General features: G+C 39.2%; 1 protein-coding gene across 1 annotated transcript; it reads right to left on the bottom strand.

The window, feature by feature from the left end:
- Positions 1 to 2,147: 2,147 nt before the first annotated feature.
- POLR3F (RNA polymerase III subunit F) lies at positions 2,148 to 15,987 on the bottom strand. Its single transcript, XM_027118291.1, has 9 exons — positions 15,807 to 15,987; positions 14,633 to 14,750; positions 9,728 to 9,795; positions 9,149 to 9,216; positions 7,714 to 7,826; positions 5,595 to 5,738; positions 5,272 to 5,379; positions 4,203 to 4,394; positions 2,148 to 3,015 (listed from the first exon to the last, which is right to left on the bottom strand). Exons 1-9 carry the CDS (start codon positions 15,866 to 15,868, stop codon positions 2,938 to 2,940), a joined length of 951 nt encoding a protein of 316 aa, XP_026974092.1. The 5' UTR covers positions 15,869 to 15,987; the 3' UTR covers positions 2,148 to 2,937.
- Positions 15,988 to 16,144: the final 157 nt, after the last annotated feature.

Genomic DNA, 16,144 nt, shown 5'->3' with positions numbered 1-16,144 from the left:
TGGTGGCGCAGTGGTTGAGAGTCCGCCTGCCGATGCAGGGGACACGGGTTTGTGCCCTGGTCCGGGAAGATCCCACATGCCGCGGAGCGGCTGGGCCTGTGAGCCATGGCCGCTGAGCCTGCGTGGCCGGAGCCTGTGCTCAGCAACGGGAGAGGCCGCGACAGTGAGAGCCCCGTGTACCGCAAAAAACAAAACAAACAAAAAAAAAACTTGAATATAGAGGCATATGATGGTTGAGTTGGGCTGATAGTACGGTAACCAGTAACCACAGGGCGCCAGCAAAGAAAACGTTCAGTTCTTCATTCACAGAAGCCACGGTTCAGGTGCTCACCAGCCACGGCTGACTAGTGGCTTCCTTACTGGACACAGATATAGAGCATTTCCATCCTGATAGAAGGTTCTATTGGACAGCACTGCACTACAGCGCGTGTTACGTGCTTCCCTCACCCACCACCAACGTAGAAGTGACTCAACTTGAAGTTACTTTTGTTTGACTAGTTTGCCTATTAGTTGATCACCATAAAAATTACCATCCTATAAAACTTACTCATCACCAAACTAAGATCAGAGGAGTTTCAGGGAAGAACTCCACATGGACTATTGATTTAAACCGTCAAATCATGGCCTTTCATGGTTCTCTGTTTGACTCTCTACAGATCTTTATAAAGCAGAGACGGGCCTTGATAGACTCTAGGGAATATCTTTTCAGGTGAGCAAAATACCTTACACTAAATGGAAATCAAGTGTAAGGTTAGAACTTCACTTACAATTTGATTTTTTGGTGTTGTCATGAGTCTAGAGCACCACAATTTGTTTTGGTCAAAGTTTACTCCTGTAGGGTAGATATCCATTTAATGATCAACAGAGGTGCTGTATTTTAAAATTACTGTCTCGGGGCTTCCCTAGTGGCTCAGTGGTTAAGAATCTGCCTGCCAATGCAGGGGACATGGGTTCAAGCCCTGGTCTGGGAAGATCCCACATGCGGCAGAGCAACTAAGCCCGTGCGCCACAGCTACTGAGCCTGCGCTCTAGAGCCCGCGAGCCACAACTACTGAAGCCCACGCGCCTAGAGCCCATGCTCCGCAACAAAGAGAAGCCGCAACAAAGAGAAGCCACCACAATGAGAAGCCCGCGCACCACAACGAAGAGTAGCCCCCACTCGCTGCAACTAGAGAAAGCCGGCGCACAGCAACGAAGACCAAACGCTAAAAAAAAAAATTTTTTTAATTTAAAAAATAAATAAATGAATTAAAAAAAAAAGATTGTCTCTATCCTTCTTTAGTTAATATTCAGAATGAAAACCATGCTAAGGGAAACAAGTTTATAGGAGCTCTTTATTCTGGTAGGCAAGGAATACTTTTGTTTTAGCTACTGATTGTAAACTTAAAAAAATCTCTGGCTGTCAAGATACAGTACAAAGTGTATTTAAAACACAAACTGCTTCCTTCGTTCCACTTCTAAGTCTCCTCCAAGCTCAGTTTTGTCATTAAATAAGACGAGCGCCCCTGTGACAGGCTAGGTCCCAGGAAGGGCAGATATTGTTCTTAGCATTCCAGCTCTCTCTGAGAGTGGATCGGAAACCCTCTGTAGTTTCAGGCTCCCAGATTCTTCTGGATCTTACACATCTAGTACTTGAAATGATCTTTGTTTCAAAGCACCAGTGTCATCAAATGCTAATTCTGTGCAGCTGGCCACAGAATTTATCTGGTTCTTAAAAACTGGATACTGAGCTGAATTTTATTTTACTGTTTATCTCAAAATAACCCTTGTGTTGGTTCTCCAAACCTGGTGTTTGAACTCAGGCCCCAGCAGAGCTTTCCTTTCCCTCGGTCCCCCGCTTTTGGCCTGGACACAGAAACTTTTAAGTGGCGCTACGAAGTGAAAATATGACAGTTGAGATCCTAAAAAGACCTATAGCTAACTTCTGTGTAACAATACATCAAATAACCTATTGTTTTCTGTTGAGCTGAAGATTGGGACTGAAAGTGCTATTAGAACTGAGGACAATTATAATGGCTTCCTGCTTAGTTTAGACCTATTACACCATGAATTTTAGAACAGAATATGGAAAAAAATCTAAAACAGGATAAGGAAAGAAGAATGATAATCGCCCCCACCCCGCCCAATAAAGTGAATGGAGGGCAATGGATTCTTTTTAGTTTTAATTTTAGTTAAATAAGAATCCAGGGGAAAATTCTAGCAAATAATACAATTGAGCCACAGAGTGAAACTTGTAAGACTTTAACAAAGAAGAACCAGTGAAAATATTCCATTTAAGATGAGAGTAATTAATATTTATACACTAAAAAGATATCCTTGACAACAGCGTCATTTGGGTTTGAGGTAAGTACAGAGGCATAATCCTCTGAAAGAATATTGCGGACATAAAAAGGCATCAACAGTGTATAGAAAAGGGATGTTCCACTGTGTCCCCCCCTCATGCCCCAAGTCTGCGTTCTCCCCTGCTATTCCTGCCTTCTTTTTCATTTCTTCTCAATGAAACTGCTGAGAAAACAGAAATGGTGACACTGGGTCATATATAAAAATTTCCCAATGAAGACCTTAATAAGTAACTTTAAAACAGGCATTTTAAAGCTCTAGCCGTTATCACAGTACTTGGTGAATATGAACATATTTGCTTCTTTTCCCGTGAATCATCAAAAGTCTTGAAAGCTTCAGAAGGTGGTCTTCCAGGAGTTCAAAGTATTTTACTTATGGAAGAATGGATTTCACTACTAACCTTACCTGTTTCATGTCCTGTTGCCTACTCTACCAATGTAAATTTAGTCTTCATAGATTAAAAAAATTTTTTTCGTAGCAGCAAGTTTTTATCTTGAGGTTTGCTTTCAAGGGAATTTGATGTGCCATCATGAATCAAATTATTTGTTCCCAAAGTAACTTCACTTGCAAAATGTCAGTAAAGTTCATAGCTCTCTATTAAAATTCGAGCCACTCTGTCATGTAAATACAGTTAGATGGTGAAATCTCACCACCTTCATGGCAGTCGTCAAAAACCTTTAAAAAAGAAAAAAGGTTATATTCAAACTGAAGTTTTAAAATTATTACATTATAGGTAATGTCTTAAATATCAACTACAACAAAATTCTAACAAAATATCCAAGATCCAACCATTTATTTAAGGCAATATTAAAAACAAAACTTTCGAAGTGAAAGAGGTTAGGACTGTAAATAAGAACATACTGGAATAGGACCTGCTCTGTGATCATAGAGTGAGTGAGAGACCTTTCACTGTAGCACTAAGCCGACCATATCCACCTACCCACTGGGCAGAAGGCAGGTAACAAGAGTCCAGGAAGGGAGATATATACACACGAATGACTTAATCTTAACTAACCAAATGTTTCATGTTGAGCCACCTTCCTTTTTGTGAAGGGTGCTAAACAGAATTCCCAACAGGTTAGCCTTTTTTCTAGGAGTTGAAACCAGGGCATAGAGAGCTTAGGCATGTAGACAATAAAACACGGACTAACAGCCCAAGAATATAAATGCCACAAGGGCTGGCACGGTGCCTGCAGCACACAGGTGGCTTTCAGAGACTATCTGGGAACAAAAGAATGAAGAGTGTGGGGCGGGCCTCGAGGGAAAGCACATCCCCTCTGGGTGTGAGTCCTGGTTGTTGTGTCTCAGCTGAATGCTTAGGTCGCCCTCAGCCTGAGTTCCCTCACACTTAAAGGGAAGTAACATCACTAGCTCCAAGGGACGTAAGGAGGATTAAGTGAGACCACAGAAATCTTCAAGAACATGTCTGGCCCATAGTAGGTTCTCAACAAATCTCATTTCCCTCCCTACTGAGGTGAAATGATTAGCCCTCATCAAAAATCGTCCATCTGGGGACTTCCCTGGCAGTCCAGTGGTCAAGACTCCACGCTTCCACTGCAGGGGGTGCAGGTTCGACCCCTGGTCAGGGAACTAAGATCCCACATGCCATGCAGTGCAGCCAAAAAGAAAAAAAATGTCCATTTTGGGGCCAAGAGCAGAAAACAAATTTCCTTAACATGGTTATTCTAAGAAAATACAAGGTGATGATTTGTTCGTTAAAGCTCTGTCATCAAGGTTACATGGAGGCTTCCACAGTTCTTGGTCAACCCTGAGTTTAAGAAAACTAGGGTGTGCTTGATATACATTATGTGGCATCTGCACTCGGTGGCAGTTAAGTGTAAAGGGAAGCCATTGTAACTCACCGGGCAGAGTCCGCAGGGGGCCCGGACCAATCCCGTGGGCGGGATGATCGGATTGACTGCCCTGTACAGTTTCATGTGTCCGTCCACACTGCCTACGGTGCCTTCTTTTGCAGCGATGATAGTCATCTCCACTTTCCCATCATAAATGAGTGTATTTAAGATGGTCTCAATGTCCTCCATGGACAACTCTACCTACAAAAGGGATACGTTAGAAAGGACCCAAAAAGGACAAGGAGACATCATTTTGGAGGGTGTTAAAAAACATAAAAGGCCACAATTCCTTGGTGAAATGGGGAAGGATTATGCTGGAGAGTAAATGGAGGCATAAAGAGGCTGAACAATGGCCGAAGTGAGCACAGACCCTCAAATGCCAGGGGCAGGGCTCTGAGCTCGCACTGAGCTTGACACTTGCTGATGGCTTCACCCTCCCAAGGAAAATCTAGACATCTTGTAACATTCTTTGGCAAGAATTTGATGGAGGTTTATAAAATGCTTGAGCAGAAAGGTATTTTAGACATCAAATAGTCCAAATTCCTGTTTTTTTTATGAAAGAGAGATCTGGAGCCCAGGAAATGAAAATTTGTCCAAGCAGCCACTTCAGCTTCTTCTCTGATGATGAAAAGTATCAAGCACAGTGTGTCTGTACAGATCTTCAGAGAATGTGCTGACAATGCCACTAACATCTCATAAGTAGGAAAATACCAATAAACGACAACTGCTATGATGATGGATGTCTGGCACATATATGGAAACGTCCCCAAGAGAATCAAGAACTTGTCAGAACAGACTTTTGAATCTGGTAGTGAAATGCACTGCCAGGCCTCCACTCTGCTGCTCTGTAGCCCAAGCTCAGGTACATACAGTTCAGAAAGTGCCTGACGGCAATGACCGCCATTGCCTGACTGCCTTAGGACAGTACTTCCTCAAAGTGGGTTCTGCAGAATGTACATGGGTATCACCAGAAAAAAGGGTCTGGGTCAGCTGTGTTTGCAATACATTGTAAACTATATCCCTATGATGAAGAATAAGTTTTTAAAAATAAGATGAAAATTAGAAACCGAGTTCCAACCTTACTGATCCCCAATTCACAGATATACTTCCACACTTCATGTGATGAAGCAAATGAACTATTTCTTTGTATCATTGGATTCTGTTTGCTTTCTCGTGCTGTTTCTGCCTATAAGGGTAGAAACATAAATTTCAGGAAGAATTCTGGTGCCTTCTGAATACAATTCATAGTGAGAACAACAACAGGACATATTTTGTTTAGTAAAAATGACGAATTTCAATGTTTTCAATTCCTGTAAGATATGATACACAAGATTAAACATTCCTTATGAAGAAACTTAAAAAAACTATACTTGGAGTGATGTTTCCTCAATTATGCCTCACCTTGGTTTGTAGGAATTTAAAACACTGTTGGTTAAGCACCTCTACAAATTCAGATTCAAAATCCTGGTCACTGTACCAGGCTCCACCAGTCACAGAGCGGTCTGGCTGCAGGTTATAGAGCATGTACACCTTCTTTTTTGAGGCCTAGGAAAAAACACGCACAGTAGATGGTTAGAGGTAACAAAATAGTCTTCCAAAACTAAGACTTAAAAACCCCCAAAGCTTCATATTTCAGAGCAGTTTGGGATTTACAGAATTATTGTGAAGATGGGACCTTGTGCTCAGCTTCCTCTAGTACTAACACCTGACATTACCAGAGTACATCTGTTATAGCTAATGAAACAATATTGATAGGTCAATATTAATTATAAAGTCTACACTTTATTCAGATTCCCTTCGTTTTTCCCTAATATCCTTTTAATGGTCCAGGATCCTATCCAGAATACCATATTATTACAAATTTATTATACATGAGGCAGACTTTGGTTGTGACAGTTTCTCAGACTTTCCTTGTTATTGGTGAATTTGCCATTTTTTAGAATTACTGGCAAAAAATTCTGTAGGAAGTCCCTTAATTGGGATTTGTCCGAGTAGACTGGAAAAAAGACCACAGAGGTAAAGTGCACTTCTCATCATGTCATATCAAGAGTACCTGATCATCACTAAATGATGATTGATTGTCATCAATATAACTTATCAGCCTTGACATTATAAACCCATCACCTGGTTTGAGGTAGTGTTTCTCAGTTTTCTCCACTGTAAAGTTACCTTTTTGTCCTGACCTTTCCATATGTGGAAGGAAGCCACCACGCACAGTCCACACTTAAAGACTGGGAGTTCGCTCTACTTCCTTGAGGATGAAGAGTCTACACAAATTATTTGGAATTCTTCTGCATGAAGACTTCTCTATTCTCGCCCATTGATTTATTTATTCAAACATTTATATTAGTATGTTCTCATGAATATTTATTTTATACTTTGGGTTACAATCTAATACTACTTTAGTCTGAGACTTTGAAAACATCATGCTAAGTGAAAGAAGCCAGACACTAAAGACCACATATTGGTAGTTCCCTGGCACTCCAGTGGTTAGGACTCGGTGCTGTCACTGTCTTGGCCCAGGTTCAATCCCTGGTCAGGGAACTAAGATCCCACAAGCCACACGGCATGGCCAAAAAAACCCAAAACAAAACAAAACACAGCAACATTAAAAAGATATAATTTAAAAAATTAGAACAGTGTGGTGACTGCAGAACTCTGTGAATATACTAAAACCCACTGAATTAAATCTCAATAAAGCTGCTACTAAAAATAAAGATGTACAGCGTGATTGGCAAAATGAAGCTAGGCATGGTACATGGGGATTCATTTTGTTATTTTCTATACTTTTGTACATATTTGAAATTATCCAATAAAAATGTGGAAGAGAAATAATATTCTAAATGAGGGAGTGGTAGGACATAAATACCATTGATAAATAAAACCACTGATGACTATCAAATTTTTATTTGCTGAATTTTGTGTTGAAGCACACTTTAATCTAGGAGCACCCCAGCTCCTCTGATGCCTCAATCAGTGAAGTCAGCAATGTGTCTGCTGGAGCCAGCTCTGGATCCTGGAGCCCCTGGAGGATGTGACGGGGTGGCTGGCAAGAGGAGGAGGAGAAATCCCATGTGCTGGAACAGATGCTCCACCAGGGCCAGGGCAGAGAACTTTCTGTGACCTGCTCACTGATGTATTCCAAGCCCCCAGAACAGTGCCCAGCACACAGCAAATGCACGACGGGTATTTGTGGAATGGGTAATCTCATACACCAGGTTGAAATAAATTATCTTACATACCACAAAATCCAGGAAAAATGTTCGTGATCCCCCAAATTCTTTACTGAAGCGAGTAAGTAGTTTTAGATTTTTTAGTGGGTAAGACTCTAAGAGTTAACTGGCAGTGACATATCTAAAGCAGCATCTCCAAACCAACTGATATGAGCTAAAATTTAAAAAATCTTTTTTGACCAGTTGTTTTAAATCATGACATAGCTTAAAGAATAAAAACCTGAAATATACTTGGAGTAATATATGTACAGAGAACATCCAGGGGAAGAAAAGAGATGGTTACTCACTGCCACAGACTTAACAGCTTTAATTAGCTTTTTACTTTCCAGATTCTTTAGAATTTTGTTAATTTCTGTTAATGGCAAGTTGCTTTTGTATCGGATATCTCTGCTCCATATTCCTATAAGAAAGTAAAGTAAAATAAGTTGAACACTATAGGATATGTGTTTCTTTTCCCATTGCTTATATCTCATTATAAATCTAGCAAAATATGTATATATTCCTAGAGCATAGCTATAGGAAAAATGAATTAGAGGTAAGAGTCTCAGATAAAGTAACAAAAATATGCAAAACAATACATAAGTTATATGTTCTATTTTCTAACCGGAAATTTCTTGGAATGCCAGTGTGGCACCTTTTAAAAAACATATGAAAAGGACATTTTTGTAATGGAAGAAAAATCTTGAATGTCACTGAATTAACATATATTGCCTTTTCCATGCCCCCCTACATCCCAACCTCTTTTTTTCTTTAAATATCACTTTAGATTGTATATGTGAAAAACAACCTTAAGTTTGGGTCTGGGTTGGCTGCCACCCTTGATGAGAGCAAAAAACACTTTATGAGAGCATCTGTGTGCATGTATGTCCATTATTTATACAGCACTATATTTGGAAAATAGAAAGATTACAGTTCCCATAGTCACTAAAAGCCTGTGCAGAAAGCTATGATTTTTCTTTCAAAGAAGGAAATATGTGTTATATGTATAAAAGGAATTTATGTTAAAACATTTTGCTGTATTTTCTTCCCAACGTGAAGGCATAATAAGATAGGAAGATTTTTTTAAAATAGAGAATGACTTCATCATATTTATTAAAATTTTAATTTAACTTCCCAACACATATAAAAATTATATGACTTCAGATTACATCGTAATTGTTAAAGCTAATATCAATGACTCAAACAGATCTTAAATTGTAATAACAGCAATTTCGATAAAGTTCTTTAAGGGCAACAGGAGAGGAACTAAATAGCTCTTGAGGGAGCTACACCAGACACTGCCACACTGCACTAGGCGTCCCTCGGATTTTTGCAAAAACCAGAGATGTTATTATCCACCATTTACAGATAAGAGGAAGAAACGAAACCTTCCAAAATTTAGCAAGTAAGGATTAAAAAAAAAAACTCTTAAGTTTTAATTTATTTACTTTGAATAGATAATATATTCATATGGTCCACATTCAGAAGTCTCTTTCCATCCCTGCCCACAGCCATCTCGTTCCTATCTCCCTGAGGCAACAACAGTGTCACTCCTGGGTGTCCTTCAAATGTATGTACATTATAAATTGTTATATATATATGTGTGTGTGTGTTATATTTTCTTCTTTTAACAAACGGCAGCATACTGAACTGACTGATCTATATCCTGGGAAGCCAGGATCTCAGTCCCCACTATCTGGTCCTAGAGACAATGTTGTTTCTGCTGTTCCTCTACATGCTTACCTTTATTTCCTGCATCCTCTATGATTTGATATACTAGTTTTTCCTGGTTATCTGATCCTTTCATTTTACTGCAGGGAAATAAAGGAGAATTAAAAAGGCAAAGAGGTACAGGATAATCTAATAATCTACAAGACTACTGAAACGAATGAGCAGACAAGGTCATCACATTGACTTATTTACCAAAAGAAGGGCTTACCTTAAAAAGAATGAGACAGGGCTGTATGTACCAAATGAAAAGATGTCCAAGATATAGTAAGTGAAAAAAAACAAGTTGCAAAACAGTATGGATATCATGATCCCATTTTTGTTAAAATAAGAAAAAAAAAGAGAGAGAGATTATATATAAATATATGGTATATAAATATATAATCATCTATATGTATTTATATATACCTATAAGAAAGGATATATGCCAAAATATTAACAGCAGCTATCTCTGGGAAATGGAACGCATATGGGAGGTGAGATGATACACGGGCCAGGTTTACATGATGCAATTCTGTACTGGCTTTTTTTCCCCAAACATATATTACTTTTATCATATTAAAATTTTCTTAAAATAAAAAATTAGGTGCTTACCCAGCATTCTGAGACTCCTTTATTCTATACAGAAGGCCTGTATTGCTCCTTAAGAGATCCAGCTGACCCTAAAGTTGTTTTTTTTAAAAAAGAAAATAACAGTGAATTATTTTGGAGATATATCAAATCCAATGACAAACATTAATGCATTCTTCAATATTTTACACGGACTAAAATAGCCTACCTCCCACAGTTGCCAGTTCTTCACTTGAGTACTTAAGTTTTTTCCTACATGTCACATGTGATGTACTTTTTAAAACTTAACTCTTTATCTCGCCATTTCCCCAAATATTAATACCTAACAATTTTCTACATGTTAGATCCTGGCTTGGTTATATGATCAATGTGTAAAGAATTTTAAACAAGCAGCTTTAGAATAATAAATAAAAATCCATATTTAATTCAAATAAATTCAATAAATATATATAAATATAGTAAAATGTAATTTGTCTAAAACAGTTCAAATAAAGGCTATTCATGCAAAAATATTCTATGATACAATGAGTAAATGAAATTTACAATGTTAATAGTAACATTTACTGACATGTGTGATTTCTGTAGTGTTACATGAAAATTAGGCAGAAAGGTCAACCAATGAATAAAAGGCCTGTAGTAGTTCTGTTTTTATACAAGTCACAAGTAAAACAAAGCATGTGTGTCACGCTTCTGCATTTCCTTGGGTCTGAACTTAGGAGAACCCAGATGGCTGTTACCACTGGGCTTCCAGCAGTTCAGGGAAGCACGGCTAAGAGAGGCCCCATTCCCACGAGTTAAGGCTGGGCAGACCCATGACTTGGAATTAGGTTGGTATATGGATAAACAGCAATACTTTCCCTCCCTCCCTCAAACCACAAAGCCCAATTTGGAGGCTCCATTCAGTTGTTCATCTTAGCCTATGAACATTTACTGAACACTTGTACTGTGATATATGTTTGGGGGGGACAAACATGGATTCTGAAAGAGAATTGCACAGCTGACTTCAATACCATCGGGTTGGCATTAAGACAGAGCTAAGTAAAGGGTGGGACGGCCTCTCAGAGAAGCAGCTTTGGCCCAGCCTGGGGGGTCAGTGAGGATCCCTGGAGTCGATAGCAGAGATGAGTCTTGAGAATAATAAGGAGTCAGTCTGTGAGGAAAGGGAAAAAGGACCTGCTAAGCAGGGAAGACAGCATGAGCAAAGGAACTGAGGCATGAAACAGCGTGATTTGCTAGGGAACCAAAAACCATCTGTTCCTTCTGAAAACTAACTTTTGAGTTGGAGGGGTGGAGGGAGATGAGGTGGGTGCAGAAGGGAGGGGCTCAGTGTGGTAAACCCAGGAGTGTGGACTTGAATCTCTAGAGTTGAGAGAAGAGTTTTTGGTGGGAAAGTGACTTGGTCAAATCTGTATTTAAGACAGAGCAGGCTGGTTGCTCTGAGGCACATGGAGCCAGGAAAGCCCGTTAAGATGCACTGTAATAGTCCAAGTAAAAGCCAAGAGCCTGAAGACATGCAGGGGTAGTAGGAATGGAAACAGTGGAACAGATTTGAGAATTGTTTAAGAGGTAAAATCAGCAACACTCATGATTTATTAGTAATTACTCCCTTGCTTAAAATTCTTCAGTAGCTCTACCACTGCCTACAGCCTGTAGCCGACAGAACTGGCAATAGGTGGGGTTGCAGAGGTGGTGAAAGAGAGTGAGGTGCTGAGCATAATTTTCAGACAGAAAGAAAAGGCTAAAAGGGAGGGTCCGAGAACAAAAACATTTTTAATTGCCACACTTCCCAGCATGCCTTGCTCTATCCATCCTGGAGTTGAAGACCTTCACAATGGTGAATTGACCAGAAAAAACCAACACTCGTTTTTTCCTTTGGCTAGAACAGTGTTCAGCAATCTGGTGCACTGCTTTTTTTTTGAACTGAAGTATAGTTGAGTTACAATATTATATAAGTTTCAGGTGTACAACATAGTGATCTCATATTTATAGATTATACTCCATTTAAAGTTATTATAAAATATTGATTATATTCCCTGTGCTGTACAATATATCCTTGTAGCCAATTTATTTTATACATAGTAGGTTGTACCTCTTAATCCCATACCCTTATCTTGCCCCTCCCTCTCCCCACTGGTAACCACTAGTTTGTTTTCTATATCTGTGAGTCTGTTTTGTTATATTCATTCCTTTGTTTACTTTTTAGATTCCACATATAAGTGATATCATATGTGTATTTGTCTTTCTCTGTCTGACTTACTTCACTTAGTATGATAATCTTTAGGTCCAACCATGTTGCTGCAAAGGGCATCATTTTGTTCTTATTTATGGCTGAGTAATATTCCATTGTATATATGTACCACATCTTCTTTATCCATTCATCTGTTGATGGACACTTAGGTTGCTTCCATATCTTGGTTATTGTAAATAATGCTGCTATGAACATTTGGGTGCATATATCTTTTTGAATTAGTATTTTCATTTTCTTTGGATATATACCCAGGAGTAGAATTGCTGGATCATATGGTAGCTCTATTTTTAGTATTTTGAGGAACCTCCATACTGTTTTCCACAGTGGTGGCACCAATTTACATTCCCACCAACAGTGTACAAGGATTCCCTTTTCTCCACATCCTCACCAACATTTGTTGTTTGTGGTCTTTTTTATGATAGTCACTCTGACAGGTGTGAGTGATATCTCATTGTTGTTTTGATTTGCACTTCTCTAAAAATGTTGCTACAATTTATGTCAGTGTTCTGCCTGTGTTTTCTTCCAGGAGTTTTACAGTTTCCAGTCTTACAGTTAAGTCTTTAATCCTTTTTGAGTTTATTTTTATATATGTGTGAGAAAAAGTCCTAATTTCATTTTTTACATGTAGCTGTCCATTTTTCCTAGCACCACTTGTTGAAGAGACTCTTTTCCCCATTGTATACTGTTGATTCCTTCATCTTAAATTAATTGACCGTAAGTGGATGGGTTTATTTCTGGGCTCTCTATTCTGTTCCATTGATCTATGTATCTCTTTTTGTGCCAGAACTATACCGTTTTGATTACTGTGGCTTTGTAGTATAGTCTGAAGTCAGGAAGCATGACACCTCCAGCTTTGTTCTTTTTCTCTCAAGATTGCTTTGGCTATTTGGGCTCTTTTGTGGCTACCCATACATTTTCATATTATTTATTTTAGTTCTGTGAAAAATGTCCTGGGTATTTTGATAAGGATCACATTAGATCTGTAGATTGCTTTGGATAATATGGACATTTAAACAATATTAATATAGTCTTTACTTTTTATTTATTTATTTTATGGCTGCACCACGCAGCATGCAGGATCTTAGATCCCCAATCAGGAACTGAACCCACGCCCCCTGAAGTGGAAGTGTGTATTCTTAACCACTGGACCACTAGGGAAGTCCCCATTTTAACAATATTAATTCCTCCAGTCCAAGAACATTGGATATCTTTCTATTTCTTTGTAGCACCTTCAATTTCCTTCATCAGTGTTTTATAATTTTCAAAGTTAGGTCTTTCACCTCCTTGGTTAAGTTTATTCCTAGGTATTTTATTCCTTTTGTGTGATTTTTAAACAAGATTGTTTTCTTGCTTCCTCTGATAGTTCATCATTAGTGTATAGAAAAGCAACAGATTTCTGTGTATTAATCTTGACCCTGCAACTTTACTGAATTCACTTATTAGTTCTAAATAGTTTTTTGATTGAGATTTTAGGGTTTTCTATATATAGTATCATGTCATCTGCAAATAAGGACAGTTTTATTTCTTCCCTTCCCATTTGTATGCCTGGGCTCTGGCAGTGAAAGCACCAAGTCCTAACCACTGGACTGCCAGGGAATTCCCTTCTTCCTGATTTTAGAGGAAAGGCTTTCAGCTTTTCACCACTGAATATGATGTTAGCTATGGGTCTGTCATAAATGGCTTTTATTACGTTGAAATATGTTCCCTCTATACCAACTGTGCTAAGAGTTTTTATCATGAATGGATGTTGAATTTTGCCAAATGCTTTTTCTGTGTCAATTGAGAAGATCATGTGAATTTTATCCTTCCTTTTGTTACTGTGGTGTATTACACTGATTGATTTCTGCATATTGAACCATTTTTGCCTTCCTGTAATAAATCCCATTTGGTCATGGTATATGATCCTTTTTGCATACTGTTGAATTTGGTTTGCTAATATTTTGTTGAGGATTTCTACATGTATATTAATCGGAGACACTGGCCTCTAATTTTCTTTTTTTGGTAGCATCTTTGTCTAGTTTTGGTATCAGAGTAATGGGAGCCTCATAGAACGAATTTGGGAGTGTTTCCCTCTTCAATTTTTTCGAAGTGTTTGAGAAGGACTAGTATTTGCTCTTCTTTATATGTTTGCCAGAACTCCCCTGTGAAGCCATCCAGTCCAGGACTTTTGTTTGCTGCGAGTTTTTTGATTACTAATTCCATTTTACTACTAGTGACTGGACTGTTCAGATTGTCTATTTCTTCCTGATCATCACATGTTTATTCCTTAACTGTTTATTGTAGCTATAGTTGATTTTTCCATTTTTTGTCTTTTAATCTTCATACTAGCTTATTTAAGTGTTTGATCCAAAGCCTTTACTATGTATTTGCCTTTACTAGCAGTAAAAAGCAAACAGAAGGTGTGAATAGACTATGCCCATAGGTAGCTGTGTGCCATTATGTAGCTTAGTGACAATTAGGTTACTAAATATAACAGTTAAAATACAAGTATTTCATTTGTCTTGTAAAATGCATATTACTTCTTCTTTCCTTAATTCAGGCAGTCTGAGCTGTTTCCTGGTTTGGAGTCTTATCAGTCACAACCTAACACACTTTTGAGAATGGTTTCGTGACTACATAACAGGAAGTAATGACAATCACAACATTTAAGTAATTACATGAACTAGTTGGATTCACCTTACCATGGACAACAGTCTATTGATGGCCACTGCCCGCTGCTGGGCTTCTATATGCGGCATTTCATTCTGAATTACTTGGTCTGTGATTCCATGAGGGAACTGGTGACATAATTCTATAATCCTAGGAACAAAGGCATTAATGATATTCATGTTTCTACCTATCTCAAGAGGTGGTAGGGGAAAAAAATACAAGAAGAACAGTTTGGAATTGTGCCTTTTTTCACATCTGATAGATAATCTAGGTTTCTACAATGGTTCTGATTCAAAGCATATTAAAAATGAGGACGATGCTTTTGAAATACACGTTTACATTTTTATTGTATTTAAGAGAAGCATTTCTTTTCCTTATTCACATGAACTTTAAATTAGAACAAAAGTCAAATGAAAACACAGAAAGACATATTAAAGCTGAGGCTTCAGTTTTCTCAGACGGTACAAGTATGACAAAGGGAAGATACAGTGCCTTGGATAGCCATAAGTCTGTGAGCAGGAGGTAAATCAAACACTTCTGGTGGGAAGTCAAAATCTGTTATGACAATTCACCACAACTGGGACCTGCTTTTAGAATTATCTCTAAGAAACAAAAATAAACCCGAATTTTCATCTTGCCCTAGGATCATCATATGTGTTATTCATAATAGTTTTAAAAAGTTAGGGTCCTTTAAAACTATGTGGTAACCTAAAAATTGCAGTGCACGGTAGAATACATAAAATGGGCAGAGGCTTTGGGCGCCCTAAAATCTTCATTTATATACTGCACTAAAACCATCTGACTTGTGTTGCTTCATAACAGAAAACTGCACCCTAACTTCGGCTAAACGTTCTGCCACGGGAATTCCCTTATTGACAAGGGCGATCCAGGATCAGAACGTGTATCCACAAGTACTATGGGGAAAACGCCGAGTCTTCACTCTGAGCATGGATCACCTTAATGTGGGAAAGAAGCGCATCGGTAGAGCTTCCCGAACAGCACCAGGGAAAGGTCAGCTACACAATTTTGCAAACTGTCCGACTCGTTTCGAAATTAAGAGTTCTGTTTTGCGGGGATGGGAGGAGGGTTCCAACACCCGCGATCCCCTCCCTGCGCGTCCACTGAACTTGCGAGGGTCCCGGAGACGGGGTCCAGCGCCTCGCGGGGCCTCCCGAGCCGGGAAACAATTCTCACTCACTGATTTACCTGTTTTCGATTTCGACCGGATCCGCGTCGGGCGGCTGCACTTTCACCTTCACCTCGGCCATGAGGGCGCTGGTCCCGGTCCCTGGGGGAAGAGACGGTCCGGAAAGCCGGACAGCAAGCGGGGGAACCCTGGAACCTATGAAGACAGCGGCCGGCACATGGGCCTTCTTCCTCGTGTCGCAAGCGGTCCTTCTTTGCCAGTCGCCTTGAGGTGGCCAAGCCGCGCCTGCGCCGCTACAAATTCTTATTCTGGTTTTTCCAGAATGTCAGTGCCTGTCGGACGAACGAGCCTGGTTCCCCTATTCTGAGTTGGGACGCCACCTTGTAGCACTTTCCAA

The sequence above is a fragment of the Aethalodelphis obliquidens genome, unplaced genomic scaffold (genome assembly GCF_003676395.1).
Source record: "Aethalodelphis obliquidens isolate GAN/ISIS:26980383/991018 unplaced genomic scaffold, ASM367639v1 scaffold18, whole genome shotgun sequence".
In the NCBI taxonomy this organism is placed as follows: domain Eukaryota; kingdom Metazoa; phylum Chordata; class Mammalia; order Artiodactyla; family Delphinidae; genus Aethalodelphis; species Aethalodelphis obliquidens.
This window is presented reverse-complemented; position numbering and strand designations above follow the sequence as displayed.

Bases quoted from the DNA above. Each gene is read 5' to 3' on its own strand.
- POLR3F (XM_027118291.1), bottom strand. From the start codon at position 15,868: ATGGCCGAGGTGAAGGTGAAAGTGCAGCCGCCCGACGCGGATCCGGTC. The intron at 9,217-9,727 runs GTAAGCACCTAA...ATTTCCCTGCAG, and splicing joins AAGGAGTCTCAGAATGCTGG to TAAAATGAAAGGATCAGATA. The intron at 5,380-5,594 runs GTGAGGCATAAT...CTACCCTTATAG, and splicing joins TTAAATTCCTACAAACCAAG to GCAGAAACAGCACGAGAAAG.